The sequence below is a fragment of the Perognathus longimembris genome, chromosome 27, assembly GCF_023159225.1.
Source record: "Perognathus longimembris pacificus isolate PPM17 chromosome 27, ASM2315922v1, whole genome shotgun sequence".
In the NCBI taxonomy this organism is placed as follows: domain Eukaryota; kingdom Metazoa; phylum Chordata; class Mammalia; order Rodentia; family Heteromyidae; genus Perognathus; species Perognathus longimembris.
The window spans coordinates 8,751,369-8,775,886 of record NC_063187.1 but is presented as its reverse complement, the minus strand read 5'-3'; the positions used below and the strand labels follow the sequence as shown (position 1 = coordinate 8,775,886).

At 43.2% G+C, this 24,518-nt stretch overlaps 1 protein-coding gene across 1 annotated transcript; it reads right to left on the bottom strand.

The window, feature by feature from the left end:
• Window positions 1–4,083: 4,083 nt before the first annotated feature.
• Usp18 (ubiquitin specific peptidase 18) lies at window positions 4,084–20,362 on the bottom strand. The gene is made up of 11 exons (XM_048335194.1): window positions 20,240–20,362; window positions 18,129–18,397; window positions 17,007–17,103; window positions 15,073–15,218; window positions 12,181–12,260; window positions 11,809–11,955; window positions 11,356–11,451; window positions 10,644–10,814; window positions 7,851–7,982; window positions 6,996–7,045; window positions 4,084–5,038 (listed from the first exon to the last, which is right to left on the bottom strand). Exons 2-11 carry the CDS (start codon window positions 18,289–18,291, stop codon window positions 4,993–4,995), a joined length of 1,128 nt encoding a protein of 375 aa, XP_048191151.1. The 5' UTR covers window positions 18,292–18,397; window positions 20,240–20,362; the 3' UTR covers window positions 4,084–4,992.
• Between the last annotated feature and the right edge of the window lie 4,156 nt (window positions 20,363–24,518).

Genomic DNA, 24,518 nt, shown 5'->3' with positions numbered 1-24,518 from the left:
GAGGTTTGTACTGATTTCCTTTCAAGCAGTTCAACTTATCAGACTTCTCTTGGATGGATAGTGGATTTTCTGTCACCCACCATAGCACCTACTAATCTCTAGGCTTCAGCTTTGTCCAGCCTAAACATCACAGTGACCTTTCCTGACATCTTCTGTTTAGCCTCTGAGGCTTCAGTGCTCAGTGGGTACTGGTAGAGGCTACACGCTTATGGATGCCCTTGTGCAGGTGTGCTCCAGATGGACAGCATCTCCTTAGAGCCAGATACTGCGAGCCTGCACCTCCATGTCTCCTGGGATGGACATGGCGAGCCTCTCTGCACAGATTCATTCAGTCGCCCCCCCAAGACCAGTGGCTTCACACATGCCTTCATATACCCTAGCAACCCCACAGGTGAGCAGGACCCCACAATCAAATTGCCCCATGCTCTGTTGGTTGATTGCAGCCATCTCATGTGCCTTGAAGATCATGAGTTCAAGGCTACACAATGAAACCCTCCCCACAAAAAACAAAAGAAAAAACTTGTTCAACATCATTACCCATGAGGGAAATAAGAATCAAAAGACAAGACCTCACTTCAGAAACAATATACACATAAAAATTATCAAGTATTGGTGAGAAAATATAAAAAGGTGGACATTGTTCATAGAAATGTGAAATTGTGTAGCAGCTGCGTAAAACAGTTTGGCACATGTGTAACAAATGCTAACACTTGAATTTCCATAGGATCCAGCAATTCCATTCCTACATACACTGACACAAGTGTGAAAACATTCACACAGAAATGTATGAATATATAAATGTTTAGCAGCATTATACACAGCAGCAATTCGATGGAAACAAGCAAAGTATCTAAGACAAATAGACACACAACATGGGCAGTGTGCATCACTAAACTATTTAAGTCCTTCTGTGCCATGTGAACTTTACTTCAATCTTTGAAAAGATTGTGTTCCCAGAATACTTAGGATGAATTCGCTTCCCATTGTTACTCATATCTGAACACAAATGAGATTCTTTCTCCCTCTACAAACTATGGAACCAATAACAAACCCAAGAGCTGGTTATACAGTCATGGAGAGTTTATACTTCAGGCAGAAAATAAGGGAAATCTGTGGGATAAACAAAACCCCCATTTCTCATCTAAGAGATAGGGTCCTTTTCAGACTAAGGTCAAAAGAGACATTTTAAATGAGTAGGATTATTCATAACTTTTTTCAGGAAATGAGTAAACAGCCAGTCCACGTGGCATCGTTTCTGGCTAAAATGTGTGTTGCCACATCTCCTTCTGCATCCTGCCTCATGGGAGCAAAGGAGGCCACAGGTGTCTGTGTGGCTGCCTAGGTGGGGATCTTGTCTGAAACAGAGCACTGGCTAGCACAGGATAACTCCTGGAGGTTAAGAAGTCATTTGTCCCCAGGGAAGGACACCCCTGGGAGGCAGGTGTGTCAGGTCAGCCAGTCCACAGGGAAAGGGAACCCTGGGAGGGAGGTGTGCCAGGTCAGCAAGTACCCTGGGAAGGACACCCCTGTCCAGGTCAGCTAGTCCCTCAGGAAAAAAGACTAGAGAGAGTCCTGCAGGAAAGGAGATCACAACCCTTCCCCTATCCCCACCCCTGAGGAAGAGGCCAAGCCTCCACCGTGCAAGGTGACAGAGAGCAGGAGCCGAGGAGCCCCCGCCCCACCAGCTTGCAGGCACCAGGATGGTCAGCCAGCAGCACCACTGTTCTCTGTTTAGTGGGGTGATGATTTACCTTCTCTCAGTTGATAGGGAGCTTTCCAAATATGTAAGCATATACAAAGTAGAGAGCAAGCTATAGTGATTCCAGCTTTCACAGTTCTCAACTATCATCAAATCTTTTTCTTCTTTAACATCTACTCTCCTATTAGAATCTCATAATTATCCATAAATATTTCTATGTATATCTCCAAAGGTATGTTCTCTTCAGGAAATCGATACTGTTGCTGCATTTATTGTTTGTTTATTGACAGTCCTAGGGCTTGGACTCAGGGCCTGAGCAATGTCCCTGGCTTTTTGAGGCACAGCGCCACTTCTGGCTGTTTTCTGTATATGTGGTGGCTGGGGAATTGAACCCAGGGCTTCATGTATTCGAGGTAGGCATTCTTTGCTACTAAGCCATATACCCAGCCCCCTGTTGCTACATTTATATAGTAGCAGCAATAATTCCTTTATTTCATCAAATAGTCAATTTACAAAGTTTGTTAATTGTGACAGTAAATTTAAAATTTTTTTTTCTCTCCTTCAACATCCAATTGCAGAGACTGCTTGTATCTCCTAAGGCATTTTTTTTTCTTTGGGTATCTTCTTTTCTCCCTTTCCCCTTCAGAACTGTTAAACAGTTATCTCTCCAATGTGATTTTGCAGTTGACGTTGCTAAATACCTCATCATGTGCCATTCACTGTTGTTCTATCTCCGAATATATTGTGAATTTAGATAATAAGTTTTCGTAAGTATCAGTATCATTTTTGGCAACTTGTTAATAGGTGATCTTTTCTTTTTTTTTTTTTTTTGCCAGGATTGGGCCTTAGACTCAGGGCCTGAGCACTGTCCCTGGCTTCCTTTTGCTCAAGGCTAGCACTCTGCCACTTGAGCCACAGCACCATTTCTGGCCATTTTCTGTATATGTGGTGGTGGGGAATTGAACCCAGGGCCTCATGTATACGAGGCAATCACTCTTGCCACTAGGCCATATCCCCAGCCCCAAGGTGATCTTTTCTTATTTCTATTTTGGTACTAGTCCTGGGACTTGAACTCAGGGCCTGGACTTTGTCCCTAAGCTTTGGTGCTCAAGGCAGTGTTTTACCAATTGAGCCACAGCTCTACTGTGGCTTTTTGCTGGTTAATAGTAGATAAGAGTTTCAGGGATTTTCCTGACCAGGATGGCTTCAAATCATAATCCTCAGATCTCAGCCTCCTGAGTAGCTAAGATTACAGATGTGAGCCCCTGACACCCAGTTATGTCTTCTTTTATCAGGTGGCTCATGATGTCTTCTTACCATTATTATAATGCAAATCCCCTAAGTAATTTCCTGCACCTACTAATTCATGAGTGAGTTAAAAACAGGTGCATGTAGTGACTACAGAAAATTACTATGAAATATCTTAAGTAGAGGTTTCTAGTTAGCATCGGTTACGTGTAAGAAAGGTATTTGTTGTCACATGCCAGTACAGTGACTTTCAACTCATTTTCATTTTTTTAATCCCTTTCACTTTTTTCCTTGCTAGTTGATTGAGCTCAGGGCCTTGCACATACTCGGCAAGGGCTGTGCTTTGCTAAACTACATCTCCAACAATTACTATTTTTGAAACTGAGTCTCACCTTATAGGCTCTCTTCTCTCCATACAACTGCCTCAATGTGCTGAGAGCTTCTTTTTTATATACATTTTATACATTTATACTTTTTTTTTTTTTACACATTATTACTTTGTGAATGCTGATCACAGTTTGACCACAACACCGGCCATCAACTTGAGTTTCGTGAAGGTCATGTCTGTGGTGTCATTGTATTACAAAGGGAAAGGCTGACCCGGGAGGGACCAAACTCATCACTTATGCAATATTTGCCTGAGGACAAAGATTTAAGGCACTACTCTAGTTACAGTAATGCCTTCAACTCACCTCAGTCCCAGCCAAAGAAGTTGAATCCTTCCCCATTCCTTTCACCCTACTGGGTTTTGAAATGTTTGGTTTTGTTCCACAGGGCAGGGCACATACACACAGAAAACTGAAGATTTGGTGGAAATGGTGAAAAAGTTGCAGAAAGTGGTAGTGTGCATCAGTCTTTCTGAGGCTTTGGGGTCAGATATTGTAGATTCATTTACAGTGCCCACAAATCAGAAAATTAGGAAACTATACCCTTAACTTTCACTTTCCTTTAAATTCTAATTCTTTTAACTAAAAATAGTGATGATTCAAAATTACAGAAGCATGGGCAGACAGAAAAAATATTTTCATAATATTTTATAATATTTTCACAATAATATATCCTGACCCCTTCCATGGTTATTCTATAAATACAGAATTTAATCCGAAGTTCTAGTTTGCACCATCCACACTCCAAGCACCACCTCCTTACCTTTCACCATTTAGATCCTTGGTATAAAGAAGTCAGGTTTGTGATTTCTGTGACCTCTGAGTATTGACTTTCTCAGCTATTCTTTTGAGTATATTTTCTGTATATATGGACTATCTTAACCCCTAACCCTCTCTACAGCCTCAAGACTTCCACTAAAGAAGGGATCCCAGCTTCTTTTTAGTTTCTATAGCACAAATCATTAGCATCTTATGTTTTAATTACCTCCATTAAGCTATAAACTATACACTCCTTTTGAGAGAAATAAGTTTATTTATTGTGCCTAGTTCACTAACGTTATGGTTCAAAAACGAAATGTCCCCCACAGGCTCATGTGTTGCTTACTCTCCAGATAGCAGTGCTAGTTTCAAGGGGTTCTGGTAACTTCAAAGACGGGGCCTAGCTGAAATAGTTCACTGGGAGACAGGGGGGCACCACTAGGCCTTGAACTCTAGTCTTAGGTGTGGTTCCTTAGCTTTTTCACTCAATCCTGACACACTACCACTTTAGCTCCACTTCCAACTTTTGTTTTAGTTGTCAATTGAAGGTAAGTCTCGTGGAGTTTTCTGCCCTATCTGGTTTTGAACCATCACAACCTCCCGAGTTGCTAGGATTACAAGCATGAGCTACAGTTGCTCCACACAAGCCTTACCTCACAAAAGATTCTGTCCCACAACATTGCTATACAGGGCACCAAGCTTTGTCACATGACCTTTGGGAGACAAACCACATTCCAATGATATCAATATAATCACTCATGGTTATAACTTAAGATTTAAATCATCATATAGTTTTTAAATTATTTTTTCCTCATTGTAGAATCTCCTAGAAGACTTAGAAGATCCAATGACAAGAAAGGAAATTAATTTGTCAGTCTCCGAAGGTGTAGAGTATATCCATTAACCTCCAATCTTCGTGTAAACCAGAAGATATGCAGTTTCCCGCCTAAAAAGAGAAAATTATCAGCATGGCAAAATTAAATATTTACGGTGAAATGATATAATATTAATTCAAAATAGGACCAAGTATTAGCAAGTTTCCAGGCTAATGGAGAAAATCTTCATCTATCCATCACCTACCTATCCATCCCATCAAATAGAAAAAAAAAATTATGACTTGGGAAAGTAACCCATGACTTCTTATTAGTTAACATACAAATCATGGACAGTCAGACTGACACTGATGGCTCACACCTATAATCCTAACTGCTCAGGAGGCTGAGATCTGAAGATCACAGTTCAAAGACGGCTTTAACAGAAAAGTCTGTGAGAGTTTTCTCTCCAATAAGCTACTCAGAAAAACCCAGAAGTGGCACTGTGGCTCCAGTGGCAGAGCATTACTGTTGAGCACAAAGAGGTTCAAGCCTAGCACCCAGGCAAACAAATTATGGAACTATAAGCCAATTCCAACCCTGTTTTTTCTAAATAAATTTAATTGGAACACAGCCAATTGCATTCATCCATCCGTACTGTGTTATGTGTTACAAAGGGCAAAGCTGAATAACAGCTACAGAGACTATTTCCCACAAATGCTAAAGTACTTTCTAACCATGTACAGAGAAAGTTGGCTAACCTCTATTCTAAATCATAGAGGAATCAATAACTAAAAATTGGCTAAGAACAGGCACCTAAGAGAAATGTTCAGAATAAATGAAAGAAAAACATGGAAAGTAGGTGAAAGGAATATATCAAACGCAAACTCCACCTAATCCATTAATTTTGAAAGAATCAAGCCTACTGGTTGGCCATCACCTCCAGTACCACCTCTGGTACATGTACTGTCATCTCCAGCATCACCTCCCCTACGTACACTATCACCAACTCCAGTATCACCTCTGATATGTATACCATCACCTCCTCCTGTACCACCTTCCCTACGTACACCGTCACCTCTGTACCACCTGCGGTACATATACTGTCATCTCCAATACCACCTTTGGTATATATAAAGTCTCTCTGCCTTAACTTTATCCAGCTTTTCTCTGTAGTTTCAACTCAGTAGAAATTAAAAGTATGACTTGATGCTTACAGAGTGCATGCCACTATGCCAGCCTGGGAAAGATGAGAAGAGTGGTCCTTTCCCCTGGTCTGCTGGGCACCAGTGGATCATACTTGTAATACTAGTTATTCAGGAGGATTAGATTCAAAGCCAGTGGAACAGGAAAGTCTTTGATACTCTTATCTACAATTAACCACCAAAAAGCAGGAGGTGAAGTTGTGGTTCATGTGGTAGAGTACAGGAACAATGACCAGGCCTGAACTTCAAACCCCAGAAAATACACATAATAAAAAAAAAACTTTTGGGGCTGGGGATATAGCCTAGTGGCAAGAGTGCCTGCCTCGGATACAAGAGGCCCTAGGTTCGATTCCCCAGCACCACATATACAGAAAACGGCCAGAAGCAGCGCTGTGGCTCAAGTGGCAGAGTGCTAGCCTTGAGCGGGAAGAAGCCAGGGACAGTGCTCAGGCCCTGAGTCCAAGGCCCAGGACTGGCCAAAAAAAAAAAAAAAAAACTTTTAAAGTGTAATAAAGGAGGCATGCTTAAGATGCAATAAGAGTAAAATAACATTCCCTCTACCAATCTGCTTGGGTCCATCAGTAAAGTCTTTGCGCAGTAAAAAAGACCATGATTATTAAAATATGACTAGGACAGGGTAATAAGAGTTCAGAAACCACAGGTACATAGTTACAGAAGATGATGGACATGGTATTGGGACTTACAACTAAGCATTACTGAAGTATAAATTCTGAGGGAGGTATAGTATAATGGGATGAGTATTGCAAGATTAGGCTGCATGGTTAGTAACTGGAGAACTCTCAGAACAAAGGCAATAGCTCATCCATGCAAATTTCATAAAGCTCTAAGAACCCAATGGACTCCATCATCCAAGTGCTTCTCTTACCAGCGGTAGTTATGATTTCCATAGGTGCACTGGATGTCTTCCCAGGAAACCTGGAAGAACAGACACAGATGACCATCAGCAGCTAGTTGGTAGCTACCACGTATTCATAGAATACAGGACACTGTCATTTTCCCTGTTAGACTCCTATAGAAAACCCACCCTGTCTATGGCCATACCACCCTGAACGCGCCCGATCTCATCTGATCTCGGAAGCTAAGCAGGGTCAGGCATGGTTAGTAATTGGATGGGAGAAAAGCCACCCTGCTGACTCCCAAGAATCTAGAGCATCTAGTAACACAATGTCACGTACAATAATGCCCTTTGTAATGTTCTCAGTCATCTTTAAACTCCTACACTTATCCCAGAGTTCTACCTTATACCTTTCTAACTTCTGATTTCATAGTTTCCTACAGAGCATAAAACGTCAAGGCACTGGGCATAGAGCACCAGAAACTAAACACTGAAGCAAATAGACTCTTAGAAAGCAATAAACCAGCTGAGTGCCATTGGCTCGTGCCTGCAATCCTAGCTACTCAGGAGGTTGAGATCTGATGATCCTGTTTCCACGCAGGGAAGTCCATGAGAAGAAGAAGCTGGAAATGGTACTGTGGCTCAGGTGGTAGAGTACTAGCCTTGAGCACAAAGAAGCTCAGGGACAGTACCCAGGCACTGAGTTCAAGCCCCAGGACTGGCAAAAAAAATTTTAAGGCAATAAATCTAGACAGAAAAGGCTTTGAACAACAAAATTCCCCAGCTCCAAAATACAAGACCATAATGTGTCTTCAACTCTGAGCTGAGAATTTATTAGAGATGGCTAATTCAGAGCAAGAGAAAATTTTGGATGGTATTTCTCACCCAACAAACATTGGAGTCGTTGAAGCAGAACCATTTTCCATCCACTGAATTCCGGATATAAGCACAGTAATGACCAAAGTCCGCCATCCCCACATGGGCAATCACAGCAAAGAGTTCATACTGCCCTTCAGGCTGGAAGAGGACAAGGTTTTAAGTGATTCATCCTTCCTTTCCCAGTTGTAGTCATTAATAAGGAAGCTTGCTATGTATCTCAAGCTGACCTCAAACTCCCAATCTACTGTTTCAGCCTCTCAAGTACTGGGATTAAATCCATGTGCAGATCCATAAATTGCAAAATTTATTGAAAAATAAAAATGTCTTTAAAGTTGTATTAAAAATGAGCAGAAAGTAAAACTTTAATGCCAATGAAGCACAAGAAGAAATGGTGATAATCTAAACAATTACTATCGGTGGTAGCCATCAAAATGATGGAGGAGGAGGAAGGGGAAACTTTCTCATTTAGTATGCACTTAGATACATCTCACATAAATGATGTCATTTACTACAACTGATATAGAATATGCTTTTCAGGGGAAGCATCTTACCTCAGAGAAATAGGGTAATTTACAAAAGGCCAAAACTTAGAGGAGTAGAAGAGGCAAGATTTCAACCCAGACATGTCTGCCTTCAAAGTCCATCTGCAGACAGTGAGTGTTAAGATGAAAATTACACAGATTTGTGCAGAATTAGGTAGAAATAACTAGAGGAGCTTCAGATTGAAAAGTGGAGTAAGGGACATAATAAGGCTAAATCTAAAATTACTGGATTGAACATTAGAAATACATTGAAACTATAAAATCAAATATGCAACAGAGATATCCAGAAGTGAAGACCTCTATCAGAAAACATTCCATAAGAAGATGAAAACAGTGCTTTGGAGCCAAGAAAAATGTAAACAGAAGACACAGACTGAAAGTCTTCAGTTTTAGCCTAATGAAACTGTGGGATTAATGAAGTAACATTCCAAAAAAAATTGAGAACAGAAATGGATAAAGAAACGGCAGGAGAAAAACCTTACAAAGACAGCATGATACTAACAGGAATGTTACATACACAAAGTATCCACCACATGTGCCCATAAAGTATTTCACTCCCTCAAAGTCTTAGAATAACAAAATAAGACATGATTATCTGTTTAAAAGAAATGGGAATCATTCTGAGAGTTTGGGTTGATTTTCATGTTAGCCAAGAAGATTTCTTTCAACAACAAAAAAGTAAAAACCATAGAAGCAGAAACCCAACAGTGGTTATCAGGGGGTGTAATGGGAAGATTCTGATCAAAGCATATAAACTTACAGTCAGATGGAGGAATAGGTTTTAGAACTATATCATACAACATAGTAACTCCAGTTAATGTGTTACACATGGGAAAATGCTTTTAAAAGATTTGTAAGTGTTCTCACCAAAAAGAGGCAGGTGAAGTATTAAGTATGTTAATTAGCTTGACCTAATCTGTCCACAATTTGGGGATGGGGATGGTTGCATACCTATAATCCCAGGTACTCCAGAGGGAGGGATCAAAAAAGTTGTGGTCAATGTCAGCCTGGCTCAAAAGCTAATGAGACCCCAATTTCAACAAACAAGCCAGACATGACAGTACACAACCAAAAGCCCAACTTCAGAAGAGGCAGAAGTAGGAGAGCAGTCCAAAGTCAGACCTGAGCAATAACAAGATACTACCAGATAAAAGAACCAAAGCAAAAAGGGCCAAAGGCATGGCTCAAGTGGTACATTGTAATGTGCTTGCCTAACAAGTGAAAGGCCCTGGGTAAAAACCCTCATAAGTGGCAAAACAACAAAGAAATTCCACCGGGCGTACATACCTCAAAGTATCATGCTTTAAACCATAAGTATAAATACTTTCTATTTGTCAATACATGGAAATGAGGCAGTTTGTTTGTTTTTGTTTTTGGTTTTTTTTTTTGCCAGTCCTGGGCCTTGGACTCAGGGCCTGAGAACACTGTCCCTAGCTTCTTTTTGCTCAAGGCTAGCACTCTGCCACTTGAGCCACAGCGCCACTTCTGGCCATTTTCTATCTATGTGGTGCTGGGGAATCAAACCCAGGGCTTCATGTATGTGAGGCGAGCACTCTTGCCACTGGGCCATATTCCCAGCCCCGATGAGGCAGTTTTTTGAACCTTTAAAGAAAATAACACTATGAGCATCAAGGGCTTGTGGTGACATTGTAATGATAGCCATCATCATTGCCCCTTGGAACCACATGATCATTAAAATAAATACTGCTTTGAAAAAAAAGAGACTTTCTGTCTTTTCTTTGTGAGACAAGGTCTTACTATGTAACCTAAGCTGGCCTTAAACCAATGCTCCTCTGGCTTATGTCTCCCAACTGCAAAGACTAAAGGCATGTGCCACCATAGTAGGCTACAAATAAATGAAACAACAATAACAATAAAAAAAAACCTCCTCTGTCGTGAATATGCCTTTGCTTCTGCAAATCACAACAACCTGAGGATGGTCTTTCCTCCTCGGTGTACTCCAGGCCTGGCCAGCAAACAGCACACTTTTCAGATAAGAAGAGTGCTCAGAGGAGGCAGACCTCACTGCCTGGGGTGCTACCCTTCCTTGGCCAGTGCACATCCAGCACAAGGCTTCCCATTCCACCTCACATTGTAGAAGCAAGCTAAAGACCAAATCACTCACATGGGCTTGGTGAGAACCTGGAACTGTGGAATGTATGAGTAGGTGCCATGTAGCATTTGAGGGGTAAGAGAAGCTGAACCTGAAGGATGTCGTGTCTGGTAAGATGGATCCAGATTGGAGGGAATACCTCACCTGCTCTGCAGCCTCACTGAGGTCTTCTTGTTCAGTCAGAAGAATCTGACTGAGATCCAAACTCTGAGGGAAATGCAAAGAGTGGCAGATTTTCTCAGTCTGTGAATTTCTAATGGAGAATCGCATAAGGTGAATGGTCAAGGTTTGGGGCAACTGTGTCATCTTCAAGACCTGAAAAAGTACACATTACTGTGAAGACGCAGTCCCAAGGCACTTTAAATGGGAAGATTCTCAGAACTGCCAGGGCTGGTGGTTTGTTCTTCCCAGGAAGAGGAGGGTAGGGGACATACTACAGAGCTAAAGGCTCCCATTGTGGAATCTATTCAGCTCCTCCGAGACTCCAGTGACACTTGACTGTCACAACACTACAGATCTCAGACAAAAGCCTTGAACTTCTCACAGCTCCACAGGGGCACTTGAAACCTCAGGAACTAGGAGTCTTCTGTAGGGAGCTAGTCTAAAACCCTGCAACCCACGCCACCCCACACTGTTCCATGACTTCACCTCTTGTCCTTAAAAGACTATGTCACTCTTAGTGAAAGACTGTGGTCAAGAAGCTACATCCACAGCTCCAGATATGAGAAGCCTCACCCAGACCCCATCCCATGAAGCATCATGAAAGACCATGAAGGTGTTTGGGAAGCCTTGGTCAGGTAATCTACTAGGAGCAACCCCAGACCAGTGGAAGTATTTGAATGTGAGGGGTGAGTACCTGATTTCTACGTGTCTTCATCCCACAGTTCTCACAGAACCACTTGCTTTTGTTGGCTAACTCCCTAGGATGGAAAAAATAGTGCAGGGCATCCTCCTGCCCAGTGGGGAACAAGGGAAAGGTAATGTTAGCTGACACTTTCCATCAAGAAAGCAACCCTACCCCTGAAGGTGAGGATTCAAGCTTTGCTTCCATTTTCCACCACATTCTTCTAAACAGCCCCCACTACTAGTGCTACATTGTCAGGCTCTTCCACTAATTGGAAGGACCAAAATGGGAGGGGCCCTTGTTAATGGAACAGTGTGAGAAATAGGATAGAGCTTTTTCTGGTCAAAGAGATTGACCCTCTAGAGCCATGCAAGTAAAACAGAATTATTTTTAATATCGAAGGTAGATGAAGAAAACAAGGGGGAACTAGCAAAGTGGAGTGTGCAGATTCACCAACTCTCTCACCAGTGTTCTGAGAGGCTTTGAGTCCATGTCATAAAGAGAAAGAGGGAGGGTCAGCATGCTGCTGTTCCTACTGCTCTCTCTGGTACAGCTGAGACAAACCAAGGACTCCTTCACCTGTATGGTGTACAGGGCCTGTAGCCTCTCTGCCTGCAAGAAGGAGCCAGGAACAGGTTAGGCTAGTGTCCAGAGTTGGACCTGTTAGACTGGGTGGCACTTCACACTGGTTGCCCTATGCACAAGAGTGCAGCTGGTACCAAGAAGGACATTGGGAACCATGACAAGCAGTTTCTGTGGATTCCTCACGGCACATCACATAAACAATGTTGAGTGACTTCTATGTGTCCTCTGGCTCCTCCAGCTTCAGATTCTTACCAAGTCCATATCAGTTATTTGATCCTTGATTAGGTTCCAGAATGTGAGGTAGAGCTGAGCAGCATCATGCTGGACAAACACTGGTTAAAAAGAAGTACAGCACAATAGTGAGGTCACTGGAGATGTCTTATGTCTTGATGCCCTAGCTACATGAACACCCAACACTTTGCCTTGGAATATCTTTTCCCAACTCCCAAAAAAGGTCAGGATATACTACATATTAGGTGCTCAGGAAGTGGTAAGTATTCTTCGCACTGAATTTTACATGTCCTCTTAAACTTAAGGCACAGGAAGGGAACAAGGCTAAAAGTCTGCAACCCATGGGCTATACATGTTCTAAAGGAAATGGTAAACTGGAAGCCTAGGTGAAAAGGGAAAAGCTTGCCACCAGAAAGCTAGAGCAGGAACTAGACTCCTTGAGTAGGGTAAATTTCAAGTTTCAGGAAAGGAGAGCACATTATGACACACTAGTTGAGCTCACAGACACTACCACCACCACCAACAACAACAGCTGCCTGGCATGATCAGGATGGCCCCACTGGATCCCAGTAGAACAGACCAGCTCCAGGGGATTTCTACTGCAAAGGGTTGTCCCCATCTCATTCCATCAGCTGCTCTTGTTCCCTGATCATGGAACACTGCACCCAGGTTGTACCTGGTCAAGCAAGAACTGTGAGGGGATGCAAAGACTACAAGAGTGCATCTAGAATGTTGCTGATAGAACCAGAAGGCATTCATTCTCAGCACAGGAAAATAAAACTGACCTATATATTTTTTGCTTTATTTTTTTATACTGTTCCTGGGGGATAAATTCAGGACCTGGGCACTGTCCGTGAGCTTTTTTGCTCAAGGCTGGAGCCACAGCTCAACTTCCACCCTTTTCTGGTAGTTAATTGGAGATGAGAATCTCGTTCTTACCTAGACTGGTTTCAAACTGTGATCCTCAGCCTCTGGGGTAGCTAGCATTACAAACATGAGCCAAGGGTGCCTAGCTTTCTTTTTTTAATGCTTAACCCTTTATCCCTTTTTTGACTTGCCATTTCTTTCTTTGTAGTTTTTCTTTTCAACTTCCCCGTCTTACACTTAGCATTCTACCAAAGGTTTATTCCACCTTCTTTTTCTTCTTTCTGTAGCCATAGCTGTTCTGAACCCTTGCAATTCTTGATACCATAAAAATGAAACTATATTCATATGCATGATTGTTTTGCACTCCTTCAGCCCTTACTCTCCATTCCTCTTCTCCCCATCTTCCTTCTCCCTACTTTTCCCCTCATCTTCCTAAGTTTAACACTTTTTTTTTTTTTTTTTTTGCCAGTCCTGGGTCTTGGACTCAGGGCCTGATCACTGTCCCTGGCTTCTTTTTGCTCAAGGCTAGCACTCTGCCACTTGAGCTACAGCACCACTTCTGGCCCTTTTCTATATATGTGGTGCTGGGGAATCAAACCCAGGGCTTCATGTTTACGAGGTAAGCACTCTTGCCACTAGGCCATATTCCAGCCCTTAACACTTCATTTTTAACCCATACACAAATTGTATTCTTCTAGTCTCCTATTGTACCATATAAGAATGTTAGTTCTTATTTGCCAATCGGACTTTACTTATTTTAAATAGTTTGTTAGACATTGAATAAATGAGGTTGTTAGTACTGAGTTATATCCCCAGGCCAGTGGTAAAAAATTAATTATCAACCCAGCTTATACCCATTTCTGTCATATTATCAACAAAATTTCAGTGGAAATGTTTCAGACAACTAAAACTCCAAACTAATAAAATTGAGTTTAAATGAGTAAATCTTTTTGTTTCTTTTTTTTTAACCAGTTCTGGGACAGGGCCCAGGGCCTGGGCACTGTCCTTGAGCCTTTGTGCTCAAGGCTTGCACTCTATCACTTGAGCCACAAGTGCTCACTTCTGGATTTTTCTGGGTAGTTTATTGGAGAAAACTGAAGAGTTTATTGGAGTCTCACAGGGACTTTTCTGCCTGGGCTGGCTTCAATTCATGATCCTCAGAACTCAGTCTCCTGAGTAGATAGGATTACAGGCCACTAGTGCCCGGCCAAGCAAATCTTAACACAGGAACACAACAGGTATCAAAAGAAAAGGCATGGGGCTGGGGATATGGCCTAGTGGCAAGAGTGCTTGCCTTGTATACATGAGGCCCTGGGTTCGATTCCCCAGCACCACATATACAGAAAACGGCCAGAAGTGGCGCTGTGGCTCAAGTGGCAGAGTGCTAGCCTTGAGCAAGAAGAAGCCAGGGACAGTGCTCAGGCCCTGAGTCCAAGGCCCAGGACTGACCAAAAAAAAAAAAGAAAGAAAAGAAAAGGCAATATGACACCTCAAAAAAGTCAATAGTCGGGGCTGGGAATATGGCCTAGTGGCAAGAGTGCTTGCCTCATATACATGACGCCCTGGGTTCGATTCCCCAGCACCACATATATAAAAAACGGCCAGAAGAGGCGCTGTGGCTCAAGTTGGCAGAGTGCTAGCCTTGAGCAAAAAGAGAAGAAGAAGAAGAAGAAGAAGAAGAAGAAGAAGAAGAAGAAGAAGAAGAAGAAGAAGAAGAAGAAGCAGCCAGGGACAGTGCTCAGGCCCTGAGTCCAAGCCCAGAACTGGCAAAAAAAAAAAAAAAAAAAAGTCAATAGTCACACACAAAGGATCAGAATGACGATGAAGTAGAGGAAAACCAAAACACTGAGATAACAGAATGAGTAATGAGAACTGATCATTCTCAATGAAATCAGAGAATACTTCCCATTTGAACCTTCTCCCCTCCTCCCTCTCCTCTTACCCTCCCTCCTCCTCTCCCCCTCTCTCTTCTTCCCCCAATTCCTCTCTGGCTAATACCCACTTTAGATAAAGGGACTGGAGCCACTGCTTAGAGGAGTATCTTACATGGCACATTGTACTTCTGGAGACAGTAGGCCAGCTCCATGGGTCGTACTGCTTTCTGCCGGCTGTCCTGCATCTTCTCCAGCAGTAGAAGCAGCTGGAATGGGACATTTCTCTTTTGCTCTTCTGGTCCCTTTGGCACTGACATTCTGTCAAGTAAGAACAGCCAGGCACCTCTTCACCCCCACCATTTTCCATGTGAGGTATGCTTTGTAGAGATTTCTATCTCCATGCTACTCCCCTCCCATGCATTAGATCAGAGTTCTGGCAGTAGGTGGGTTCACATGGGTAACCAAGGTTGAGAAGTGCCACATGAGGGCTGTGCAGAGAGAATACTCTTGAGAGGGGGATCAGCCCTATCCCCACCCCTGCCCAATATTCTCAGGACAGTGAAGGATAACCTTGTGTGTGCAAGAGTAAAACAGGGGGACAGACTAGGAAGGGTAAAATGTGTAGTCAAGTGTAAAACACGGACAGACTGAGAGTGGGAATAAGCAAGGGGAGGGACGGGAACATGGTGGAGGGAGGGCAAATATGAGAAAAGTGGTTCCTGTGCATGTATGAAAAGAGAGTAAGGAAACCTATGAAAATTGTTTAAAATGGGAGAAGGCATAAGAAAAAACAAAGGGGGAATTTGATCAAAGTATATTGTAATGAAATATTTTTGTATAATTAATATACTAACAAAAAGGTTAAATGAACAGAAATAAGTTAGGTTATTAAAGTATATATTAATTTATATTTTGAATATCCAGTTATTCACAGTGACTTGGATGCTTAAAGGCTTTCTTTCAATAATTGCCAGAAAAAAATCCTTTCACAAGATTAAGGACCCTCATGTACAGCAAACAGCAAAATGTCCAGCCAGAAGCACAAAGTCGGGGATAGGTCCTGGAAAGAAAGGCCAACAGAAAAGAATAGCAATGTATTTTGGCAGTGGTCCATTTAATTATGGACATCTCTTACTTCTTTGATAAGTGGAGAAAAGGAGATAGCTCTGGACAAAAAGGAATGAATGCAGAAGTGTGTCTGTGCATAAATAAAATGATCACAGTGATTTTCTCCACTGTTGTTCCAGTTCCAACTACCTTTTAATCAAACCAGTGCTGAAAATTATACTGTACATTAAAATCACCCAAGAAGTGTTTCTGAAGTACCCGTGGCTAGGCATAGAAGGTATTTGCCTTACCATACTGAGGCAGTAGGAAAGGAAGGAGAGAGGGAAGGGGAGGAGGAAGGAAAAGAAAGGAAAGGAAGAAATGCCCAGACCTCAACCCAGGCCAACTGAAGATTGGATCAAGCATTTGTATATTTCTTAAAAATTCTTACTAGGTACTAGTGGCTTACAGCTGTAGTCCTACCTACTTAGGAGGCTGAGACCTGAGAATCATAGTTTGAAGCCAACCTCAGGCATGAAATTCTATAAGACTCCTGGGCTGGGAATATGGCCTAGTGGCAAGAGTGCTTGCCTCGTATACATGATGCCCTGGGTTCGATTCCCTAGCACCACATATATAGAAATGGCCAGAAGTGGTGCTGTGGCTCAAGTGGCAGAGTGCTAGCCTTGAACAAAAAGAAACCAGGGACAGTGCTCAGGCCCTGAGTCCAAGGCCCAGGACAGGCAAAAAAAATAAATAAATACATAAAGACTCTTATCGCTAATTAACTACCAAAAGAGCTAGAAGTAGAGCTGTGGTTCAAATAGTAGAGCACAAGCCTTGAGCAAAAAAGCTCAAGGACAGAACCCAGGCTCTGAATTCAAGCCTCAGGACCCCACTCCCCCTCCCCAGTCCTTAGGTGATTCTAATTTGCAGCACAGAATACATAGGAAAATATTTTCCCCTTCTGGCAATTTATGACAGAAGGCTTCTAAAGTCCAAGTCACTATGAAAAATATAAAATCATACACAGTTTTATCACCCTGAATAAACTTTTACCTCTTCAATATCTTTGTGAAGTCCATGTTCATAATGAATACCTGAATTAGGGCGTTAAGACAACAGGTCTGTCCAATGTTGTGTAAACCAACTGGGCCTATAAAGGAAAGAGAAAAAATGCCAAGGGAAAGACATAACATTCGACAAAAATCAGATGTTTTTCTAGAACCTACTAAGGCCATAGAATGTGAAATTCTCTCTGAGGTACAAAGAATGCACTGGATTACTTTTTTTAACTAATTAGGAGAGAAGCTATCGAGCATGAAACTTTGGAAGGCTAAATGAAAAGATTAAGTTTGAATAGCCTATTAGGAAAAAAAAGATGTCACAAAAGGAGTATTATTCACTGAAAAATGAGTAGTATAAACATTTATTGGGAGAGAAAAATAAAAAGCAAACATTACTGAAAGCTTATCTGAGGGAACTATGGTTCCTCTCACTCCCCACACAAACTGAACCAGGAAGCAAAAATGGGTGTCAGTGGGGCTCTGGGACAAGAGAAATGTCAGACGGTCTGGGTCAAACTGCAGTGGAAGAGTCCCTGCCAGATCCCCACCACAGAAATGGGGAGGAGAAAATGACCTTCTGAGGAAGGTCCAATGACTCTAATCAAGAGATGAAAATCCAGAAACAACTTTAGAGGATATTAACAAACCTGGCATACTAGCAACCAAACTCGCTACCACAAGCTCAGCTGCTCTCACAAGATGAGCCATTGAAAAGGGAGAGAATGACAATAATCTCAGAATTCCTGTAGAAAGGGCTTTGGTGTGTATCACAGGAGGATATAAAAATGTAAAAAGCAAGGGCAAGTACATATGCTCCATTCATGCTCCCAAATCAGCAGGAGCACCCTGCATCTAAAGGGATTTGCACAAAGGTGACAGGAAAGACTGAAACCAAGGAGGATGGCTAGTATACACCATACACTCATTTAAAGATTACTTCACTCAGTCTTCCCAACACCCTATGCTAGAAACTATTGACACCATTTCAGATACAGAAATTGAAGTAAAGGAGACCAGGACCTACTACTTATCACAGCCTCAGAGGCTTCGAAGTATTGTGAGTAAGCAAAGTGTTGCTACACAGTGAGAAAGAGGGAAATGAGGCTCTCCTGACCGTGAGGGTAGTCCCAGGCACTAAGATGTTCTCTTAGCTGCACTCTTTTCTTCCTCTTCATGTTGCCACCTTCTTTCGTCTCATTAAGTTCTCCTGGGCAATGCTGAGACTCAGCCAGGATTGACTGGCAGTTTTTCCTCAGGAACCCAAACACCTTGCCCATTAGTAATTACTCTAAAGCCCCCAGGCCAAGGATGTCTCACTGGTGCTCAAGATGCCACAAGTGTACCGCCAGGAAGAGTTTCCATGAGCCAGGGGCAGAAGAACTTCTGTGAAAACATATAGCAGAGAGGTAAGGACAGGAAAAGAAAAAATAAAACCAGCTTCTTGCATTCAGTTCTGATTCCAAAGAGTTGGCTCTAAGAGAGTGTTCATTCTGTGAGGAGTTGGAGCATAAAACTCTAAATTTGGAAATAGCAACAAAGCTAGACACCAGCCCTTGGACACTCATATTTCCATTTGTTCCTTCTCAGAACAAGCTGCCATTTCCTAACATTGAACCATTCCCCCACCCCCAAATAAAAAACCTGGTTTCTCTATTTTCAGCATTAGCCAAAGGGTCCAGATCAGATTGTATCCATGTACCTCATCCCCTGCCAATCTCTAAGGAATGTCAATTACACCAAACAGCTGCTGCTTGCAAGCTCCTTGTTCTCCACACCCTTGGCTTCCTGGAATACACCTACAGACAACCGTGTTCCAATAAAGTTCATGACTTTGGAAGATATTGAAAGTCACACAGCATCTGAAGGCATGCTACACATGGTATGAAAACTGTTGGCTTAAGCATAAAAACCCTACATGTGGCTTTGACACCATTACTCAACAAAGAAATAGATAAAGACACTGTGTGGATATACAATGACATAAATTATTAAGTGATTACAATAATGAACTATCATTTGTGACAATGAAGGTGACTCTGGATGACATTATATTAAATGAAGTAAGTCAAGCACAGAAAGATGAATACTGAAAGTATTATTTATATGTAGAAGCTAAAAAGAAAAACAATAATGATGTCTCAGGAGAATAGAACAGAGGTTACCAGACACTGGAAAGGGTGGATGGTGAGAAATGATTATTGGTGAGCAAAAGACAGTGCAATGAATTTCTAACACTTGAGGTGGTAGAAATGCCAGTTACCTGGACTTGATCATCCACACTGTACATAATCAGTGAAATATTAAAATAGACTCCTTAAAATAAATTCATGTGCAAATTAAAAATTTCAAAAAACTATTTTAAAGGTAGTTGTGAACCACTTTTCTTACAAGGCTCAAGCTAGGGGACTTTAGCTAAAGGAACAACGCTGGCAGCCAAAGATTCCACCAGCTGAAAACAGAGTGAGTATACCTGGGCAAGTGGCTGGCCAGGTCTCAGAGGGGCAAAAGAAATGTTCAGGCTGGTTGCAAAGGAGGGCTTAGAAGGTAAGGGAACAAAGGAAGGGAAGAGAAACTGATCTCTCTGTGAGAAACAAGAAGGGGAGTGGCCAGGGGGTTCAGTTGGATGATGGGATTACCATACACATCCACCAGAGCAGTGGGTCACTGAAGGTCCTGGCTCATCCCTATTCTAAACACTGGCCCCCAAGTACTGAACCCCTCCTAAAATTTGTATCCTTAAAAATGAGGAAAAGAGGGCTGGGGATATGGCCTAGTGGCAAGAGTGCCTGCCTCATATACATGAGGCCCTGGGTTCGATTCCCCAGTACCACATATACAGAAAACGGCCAGAAGTGGCGCTGTGGCTCAAGTGGCAGAGTGCTAGCCTTGAGCAAAAAAAAAGAAGCCAGGGACAGTGCTCAGGCCCTGAGTTCAAGGCCCAGGACTGGCCAAAAAAAAAAAAAATGAGGAAAAGAGGGGCTGGGAATATGGCCTAGTGGCAAGAGTCCTTGCCTCATATACATGAAGCCCTAGGTTTGATTCCTCAATACCACATACACAGAAAAAGCCAGAAGTGGGCGCTGTGGCTCAAATGGCAGAGTACTAGCCTTGAGCAAAAAGAAGCCAGGGACAGTGCTCAGGCCCTGAGTCCAAGCCCCGGGACTGGGGGGAAAAAAATATGAGGAAAAGATAAATAAATGATGGAAATAATTGCCCTGTACCCACCAGAACAAACTGGGGTCTTCAGAGAGTGGGGATGATACACAAAGGCTATGATACAGGAAGCAAGGAAGCAAGGGGTGGTGGGACTCCGACTCTTCACCCTGGAAGAGGTACAGTTTCCATACCCTAAGAGGAACACAATTAAGATACTGGCAATACAACTCAAGCAGCTTTATTGTCTTCCAATACAACATGATAATGACAAATTTGCACTTTCTTGTTTTTATTCTTGTTAATCTTGTTTGAGATAAGGTCTAGCTATCAAACTCACCCTCCTCCTGCCTCAGTCCCAAGCATCTCAGGCACACCTGCAGCACCCTGACCACCAGCTTCTTCCTCATTCTTAATGGTTTGCTCACATTCTTGCATTTTGTAAGTAACAGTAATATGCTGGACACACAGATTAGAACACTCCAGATGAGACGCAAATAGGGAAACTCGGACCATTACCCTGAGCATGACAGTCCATTTGGTGAACCCATAAACACTCACCTTCTTTTGTTCCTGCTGCACATTTTCTCAGCCCTGAAATTCACCCCCCTGTTCTGGTACCCCTCAGGACCCTGGCCACCTTCCTACATTACAGACTGAGTCACTTCCTCCCTTCACAAACAAACACTATCTAAAAGTGTCAAAACTGTATTACATTTTTCAGGAGAGGGTTCTTTTTAATGTGTGCAAGCAAGTACTGGAGCTTGAACTCAGGGTCTGTACACTGTCCCTGGCCTCCCTTTCTCTAGGCTAGTGCTCTACCACTTGAACCACAGCCCCACTTCCAGTTTTTTGTAGTTCATTGGAGATAAGAGTTCTCAGAGTTTTCCTGCCAAGGCTGGCTTTAAACTGTAATCTTCAGATCCCAGCCTCCTGACTAGCTAGGATAGCAGGTGTGAGCTACTGGCACTGGACTTGAAGGAGTTTCATTTCCAGTTCTTTGAATCCTGAGTAAAGATGGAGTTGTATATTTGTGTTCTTGTCTCCATTTTTCCCCCTTGAACACATTTGACAGCATGCATACCAAGATAGAACTCTCTATCACACCTTGCACAATGCAACACCCAAAAGAAAACTTCATAGAAAATGTTTCCAAATGTTTGATAATACTTGCCTTGTTTTCTTAAAATATTTCAAAGTGTAACCACTTGAATGCTATTAAGTAACAAATTAAATCCCTACTATTTTTAAGCATCTTGAACTCAGATTTTCAGCCATTTTAGCAGTTTTTTATTTAATGGTTTAAATTTAGCTTTCTTGCAGGAAAATAAAAGGGGTAGGAGAAAAACAGGATTAAAATTAAAATACTCATCCGGTGCTGATGGCCCATGCTTGTAATCCTAGCTACTAAGGAGGCTGAGATCTGAGAATTGTCGTTTGAAGCCAGCCCAAGCAGGAAAGCACACGAGACTCTTATTGGTAATTATCCAGCAAAAAGCTAGAAGTGGAGCTGTGGCTCAAAAGTAGGGTGGCTAGTCTTAAGCTTAGCTCCCAGGCACTTGAGTTCAAGCCCCGAGATGGGGGGAGGGGGGGAAGGAGGAAGGGAGGGGGAGAGAGAGAGAGACAGAGACAGAGAGAAACACAGATGCAGAGAGAAAGAGACAGAGACTCAGAGAAAGACAGAGACAGAGACAGAGCAAGACAGGGACAGAGAGAGAGACAGAGACAAAGACAAAGACAGAGAGACAGAGAGACAGAGAGAAACACAGACACAGAGAGAAAGAGACAGAGACAGACACAGAGAAAGACAGAGACAGAGCAAGACAGGGGCAGAGACAGGGAGAGACAGAGACAGAGAGACAGAGACAAAGAGAGAGACAGAGAGAGAAACACAGACACAGAGAGAAAGAGACAGAGACACAGAGAAAGACAGAGACAGAGCAAGACAGGGGCAGAGAGAGAGACAGGGAGAGACAGAGAGACAGAGACAAAGACAAAGACAGAGAGAAACACAGACACAGAGAGAAAGAGACAGAGACAGACACAGAGAAAGACAGAGACAGAGCAAGACAGGGACAGAGAGAGAGAGAGAGAGACCCAGAGAGAGAGCATTTTTCGACGGCTTTTAAAAATGACACACCAAGTCATGCTAAAAGTCCAACCGAGTATCAGCTAGGGGAAAACCCTCATTGTCTTAATATAGGTAAGAAATAGATCAAGACCATTGACTGGTGCGCAGAGCCCAGGCAATGCCTTCATTAGCAGCCAGGCGCGCTGGAGCACAGCTCGGCTGGAGGTGCGAAGCCGCCCTCAGCTAGCCCGAGACTTGCCTGGAGAGCCCGGCCAGCCCAGGCCGCACAGCAGGTCCGCCGCTGCCTCCGAGGGCGCAAACCGGGGGTCCGCAGCGCCCGCCGGAGAGCCCCGCGAGGAGCACCGCGGAGAGGAGCCGAGCGCCCCGGGTCCGTGCGCGGTGGACGCTCCGCGCGCACCCGGCGTCCGGCCGCGAACCTCGGCGCCCCGCCCCGCCCCGCCCCGCGCGCCACGCTTTCGATTTCCGCTGAACGGAAAGCGAAACTCAGGCTCGGAGCGCGCGCGGGGCGGGGCGGAGGGGGGCGTGCCGGGACCCCGGGACCCCGGGCAGGGGCGTGGCAGAGTAACGCGCGGAGCGAGGCTTTCCGGACGCACGGACGAGGCAGTGAAGTCAGCGCAGAGGTGGGCTGTGTCTGCACGCACAGTGACTCCAGACCCGCCACTCACGCCCGCACACTGGCCTTCTGCTTACCGCGATCCAACAAAGGAACCGGCTTTACTCAGAGAAAGTTTTGTTGCATGGAGTTAGGAGCAAGTGACCCAAAAAAAAAAAAAAAAAAAAAAAAAAAAACAGACTCAGCCAGGCGCTGATGGCTCACGCCTGTCATCCCAGCCACTCCAGAGGCTGAGATAGTACCATTGCCGATTCGAAGCCAAGTCTGGCAGGAAAGTCCAACAGACTCTGATTTCCAATTGATCACCAAAAAACCATAAATGGAGCTGTGGATCAAAGTGGCAAAGCACTAGCCTTGAGCAAAAGGGCTCAGGGACAGCACCCAGGCCAAGAGCTCAAGCCCCCAGACAGACAACAAACAAACAAAAAACTGGGAGTTGTGGCTCAAGTGGTGCAGTGCTAGCTGGAAAGTGGAGCAAAGGCACAGGCCTTGAGTTCAAACCCTGTACCAGCACAAAACATAAAATAAAATAAACCACTGACAAGTGAAGTCTTAGTACTTACAAAATTAAATCTTCTATAAACATAGCTTTGTTGCTGATTCTCTCCATAGTTCTGATTTAGTTTTCTCCTCTGCATTTTAGTCAAGATTTTTTTGTGAGTTTTTAAATTCTACTTTATTTTGCAAGTTTCGAAGAACAAAGAATGTACCTTGTTTTAGGGAAGTAATTTGAATTCATCACAGTATTCATTCTGGCAAATATGCTATTTTTAAGAAATAATGTGAGGCTCAGAATGTGGCTTAGTAGTAGAGTGCTTGGCTAGCATGCATGACGCCCTGAGTTCAATTCCTTAGTAGGGAAGGTGGGTGCTGGGAATATGGCCTAGTGATAGAGTGATTGCCTCATATACATGAAGCCCTGGGTTCGATTCCTCAGCACCACATATATAGAAAAAGCCAAAAGTGGTTCTGTGGCTCAAGTGGTAGAGTGCTAGCCTTGAGCAAAAAGAAGCTAGGGACAGTGCTTAGGCCCTGAGTTCAGCCCTTTTTGCTTTATTTTTTGATTCCCAGGTTGACATGGACCATAACTCTCCTAGTCACACCTTCTTTTAAGCTAGGATGACACAATATCCATATGGTGCCCAGCTTTTCTGGTTGATTGAGATCATATCTCAACAAAGTACATGACACTAGCTGGGCACTGGTGTCTCACATGTGTAATCCTAGCTACTTAGGAGGCTGAGATTTGAGGATGCAGTTTGAAGCCAGCCAGGGCAAGAAAGTCTGTGAGACTCTTATCTCCAATTATCTCTCAATCACCACAAAATCAGAAGTGGCACTGTGGCTCAATGTGGTAGAGTGTCAGGTACAGTGCCCAGGCCCAAAGTTCAAGGTCCACAATTCACACACACATGCAAAAATGTGCATGAGACTAAGTTTACTGGGATGCCTCTGGCAAAGTGTTTCTCCTGTATATATGTGTACATGCTGATACTGGAGCTTGAACTTTAGGGCTGAGCACTCTCCCCTGACTTTTTCACTCCAGATTGGCTCTCTATCACTTGAGCCATAACTCCGTTTCAAGATTTTTGGTGGTTAGTTGCAGATAACAGTTTCATAGACTTTTCTGCCCCATGGCTTCAAAC

What these genes read in the sequence shown, in the direction of transcription:
- Usp18 (XM_048335194.1), bottom strand. Translation starts at nt 18,291, where the DNA reads ATGGGCAAGGTGTTTGGGTTCCTGAGGAAAAACTGCCAGTCAATCCTG. An exon ending in TCAGTGAGGCTGCAGAGCAG is followed by an intron (nt 7,983 to 10,643) that starts GTGAGGTATTCC and finishes GTCCTCTTCCAG; the next exon opens with CCTGAAGGGCAGTATGAACT. An exon ending in GGAAATCATAACTACCGCTG is followed by an intron (nt 5,039 to 6,995) that starts GTAAGAGAAGCA and finishes TTCTCTTTTTAG; the next exon opens with GCGGGAAACTGCATATCTTC.